General features: G+C 46.5%; 1 protein-coding gene across 1 annotated transcript; it reads right to left on the minus strand.

The window, feature by feature from the left end:
* Positions 1–902: 902 nt before the first annotated feature.
* LOC127327238 (uncharacterized) lies at positions 903–1,484 on the minus strand. The gene has a single exon (XM_051354017.2). The coding sequence runs from the start codon at positions 1,413–1,415 to the stop codon at positions 903–905; it is 513 nt and encodes a 170-aa protein (XP_051209977.2). The 5' UTR covers positions 1,416–1,484.
* Between the last annotated feature and the right edge of the window lie 2,181 nt (positions 1,485–3,665).

Consider the following 3,665-nt stretch of genomic DNA (forward strand, 5'->3'; position numbering starts at 1 on the left):
GAATTGAAATCACCACTTGAATGGTGGGAAGGACACTAATGTTCCCACTTGAGTTAGTAGCACATGAAGAGTTGTTTACCAAAATGTTTGTGAACTAAAACTAGCTTTCCGCAAATAAACTAGAGCTTAGTAAACCTTACTAGAATTGTCTAGCACTTACTTTAGTATTAGTTTGCGAGTACCTAAAGTACTCACGGCTTTGTCCCTGGCTATTCAAATGGCCAGAATATGAAGATGAACACGGAGATGACCAGCAGGACGCCTACGACAACTAGGAGTCTTCCGACGTCAAGCGTTGGCCTGTGGACTAGAGAGTCCTTGTATCTTACGCTTCCGCTATGAACTTCTGTGTGTTCGTTGATCAATAGATCAACTATTCGTGTAATATGGATGATGTGATTCCAATTGTAAGACTTTATGGTTTGTAAGGAATGATGACTGTGATACTTAACTATTATGCCTCGCAAACAACAATATTCCTGGGATTGCGATGTATGACATAATAGGCATTCGGACTTAAAAATCCGGGTGTTGACACCGGCCCATGTCCAGAGCTACTTTGCCTCGGGTCCTTAGCCGATTTTGGGGGAGGCGGATATTTTGGAAATATCCGGCCCGGATTATCCGGCCCTGGGGCAAATCTGGGCAAATGTCCGGGCAATTATCCGGCCCATGTCCAGAGTGTACTGAGCCACAAATCCTCAAGTCCTTAATCGAAAATAGGCCCCCGGATATTTTGGAAATATCCGGCCCGGAATATCCGGCCTGGTGATCCTGTTACAGCTTCTTTTTTACACGACTTACCACATCCATCACACATATATATGTATCTATATAATCCCTGTACCACTTAATCAAACATTAGTGTATCACATAAATTGACATCAAACACACAAAACATATTATGAGAGATGTTCTTTCAGAGCCTTCTCCACGAGCTCCTTAGCCTCCTTGAGCCCAAGGTCGGTGAACGTCCGGATCTCCTTGATCACCTTGATCTTGCTTGGCGCGTCGAAGCCCTCCAGCCGCAGCTCGAACACCGTCTTATCGGCCGCTGTGGCCGGCTTATCACCGGCCGCGTCGGCGGCCGCCCCACCTGCACCGCCGCCGAGGCCCGCGCCGGAGTTGAGGATGGCGATGGGTGGCGCGGAGGGGATGTCAAGGCGGCGTAGGAGGAGGGAGGAGAGCTCGGCGGCCTCGACGAGGGTGAGGGAGGAGACGTCATCGACGAGGCGCCAGACACGGTCGGAGGGAGGCGGGCGGGCGGTGGAGTCGAAGGTGGCGGGGTCGTAGTCGGTGGGGAGCTTGCGCACGTCTATGAGCTCCTCGGCGGCAGAGGTGGAGAAGGCCGCGGGGAGGCGGCCGTGGTGGCAGAGGAGGAGGCGGTGGCCGGAGCGGAGGAGGGAGGAGGCCATGGTGGAGAAGGAGGTTAGGGTTCTGGGGCCAGTGGGAGGAGTGATGCTGTTTGGGAATTGGGTTTTGGCAGAAACTATGGCCTGCCACTTTGGATCTGAACTTTTGGCCAATATAGTAAACCCACCCCGCTATGGTTCATGAGGTTGTACGAGGCTACGGCTTTTCCTATTCATCACCCGCGGGAGTGTTTTCGGCCGCGGCCCATTAAGCTGTTGGGAGGATGTAGGTCATGGTTTTTCCGCTTTTTCATCTTTTTTTCTGGTTTTCTTAGATTTCGATTTTCTGTCGGTTTTTCTTCGATTTTTTCTATTATTTCCTTTTTAATAAATTTTAAAGTGGAGCAAAACTTAAAGTTAAGCAAATTTCAAATTCGAAGAAATTTTCGAAGTAAGCAAATTTTTAATCTTAGCAAATTTCACATTTGAGCAAATTTCGAATCTGGGCAATTTTTAAATCTAAGCAATTTTCGAATCTGGAAAAAATTGAATCTAAGAAAATTTTCGAATCTGATTTTTTTAAAAATAACCGACTAATGGGTTAGGCCCATTAACGGGTTCCCCTTAACGATGGTTTGGCTAGGCGCTCCCGCACGCTAGGGAGACGTTTCTGGCTTTTCCTATTCATCACCCGCAGGTGATGGTTACAAACCATCACCCGTGTGGTTTGACCCGCAGGAGTTTTTGGGCCGCGGCCCATTAACATGAAGGGAGCCTATAGGCCTCGGTTTTTTACGGTTTTCGTCAGTTTTTTTGGTTTTTCTTGGGGTTCGGTTTTCTTTCGGTTTTTCTTCGGTTTTCTAGAAAAAATTCCTCTGTTTTTTTTCTTTTTTAACAAATTTTAAAGTCGAGCAACATTTAAAGTTAAGCAATTTTCGAATTCGAACATATTTGAAAGTAAGCAAATTTTTATCTTAGCAAATTTCAAATCTAAGCAAATTTTGAATCTGGGTATTTTTAAATCTAAGCAAATTTCGAATCTAGGCAAATTTGAAATCTAAGTAAATTTTCGAATATGATTTTTTTAAATAACCAAGCTAATGGGCCAGGCCCATTAACCCCTTAGCGATGGTTATAAACCATTACTAAGGGGTGATGGTTAGCACCGCCCGACCATTACCAGTACTACATAATTGTGCACTATTTAGGGAAATTATGCAGTACTGGTTTTCTTGCACAATTTTCTTGCAACTAAAACACTACTCGCTGTGTTTTAAATTAGTTGACCCATGGTGACATAGCCATTCCGGATGGGCCTGCCGAAGATGGAACCAGGGGTTTACTGAAGGCCCACGACCCGAAGTTCATGAAGTCTGGAAGCCCACTAAAGCATCGACTATGGTAAATAGAGATAGATTAGGAATAAAGAGACTTGTAACTCCACCGGACGAACTCAAAGAGTCTCCCAACGTTCTGTAACTTGTGTAATACAAAATCCTCGGCTCCGCCTCCTATATAAGGGGGAGTCGAGGGACAAAGAAAGGATCGATCTTATTGTCAAAACAACCCTAGCTTTTAGCAGTCGGGCACCTTTTCGGCTGAAACCTTCGAGATCTACTTGCCCTCTACTTCCGCGAAACCCAAGTCTACAACTTGTAGGCATTGACAAGTTAATCCCTTGTCAATTGGCGCTGTCTGTGGGAATTAGAGGTGACAAGGAGTTGATCTCGATGGCATCGTCAACATCTTCAACAACATCATCAACTTCATCGGTAGCAAGCAACGCGATGGACGAAGGTAAACAGATCGAAACTGGTCTCTTTGATTTTGTTCCTCACCCTCCCGCCCGTGTGGATGCATATGCGTACCTGGAGGAGCCCATGGAGATGATGTTCGGGAGCTTCCACTTCCTTGTCGGAAAAGAAGGATCGCATCGCCTTGCGATACCGAATTCTTTGGGATCGTCGGCGGTTGATTCCGATTTATCGGGATCATCATCATCGTTCGAGTCAGGCAACAAAGAGATCTCGCCGCCAAGCTTCATCAAGCCCGCTTCAAGCGGAAAACTCGTCAACATCTTCGGCAACATGTCCTTCGGGTCGTATGCAGACGCAGATCTAAGCAGCGACTCGGAGAGCATCGACAGCTTCGACTTCATCGACGGATCTACTTCCGTTCGGGGGGTCTTCGCCAATCCATACGACTGTGTCACCAACCCTAAAAGAATCAAAGCTGCAATATATCATCAAGTCTATGCAATTGGAGAATCGAGTCGCCATGACGATGAAGCGTCAGAGGCTTTCGATGATTTGG

Source organism: Lolium perenne, chromosome 1 (assembly GCF_019359855.2).
Source record: "Lolium perenne isolate Kyuss_39 chromosome 1, Kyuss_2.0, whole genome shotgun sequence".
Lineage (NCBI taxonomy): Eukaryota > Viridiplantae > Streptophyta > Magnoliopsida > Poales > Poaceae > Lolium > Lolium perenne.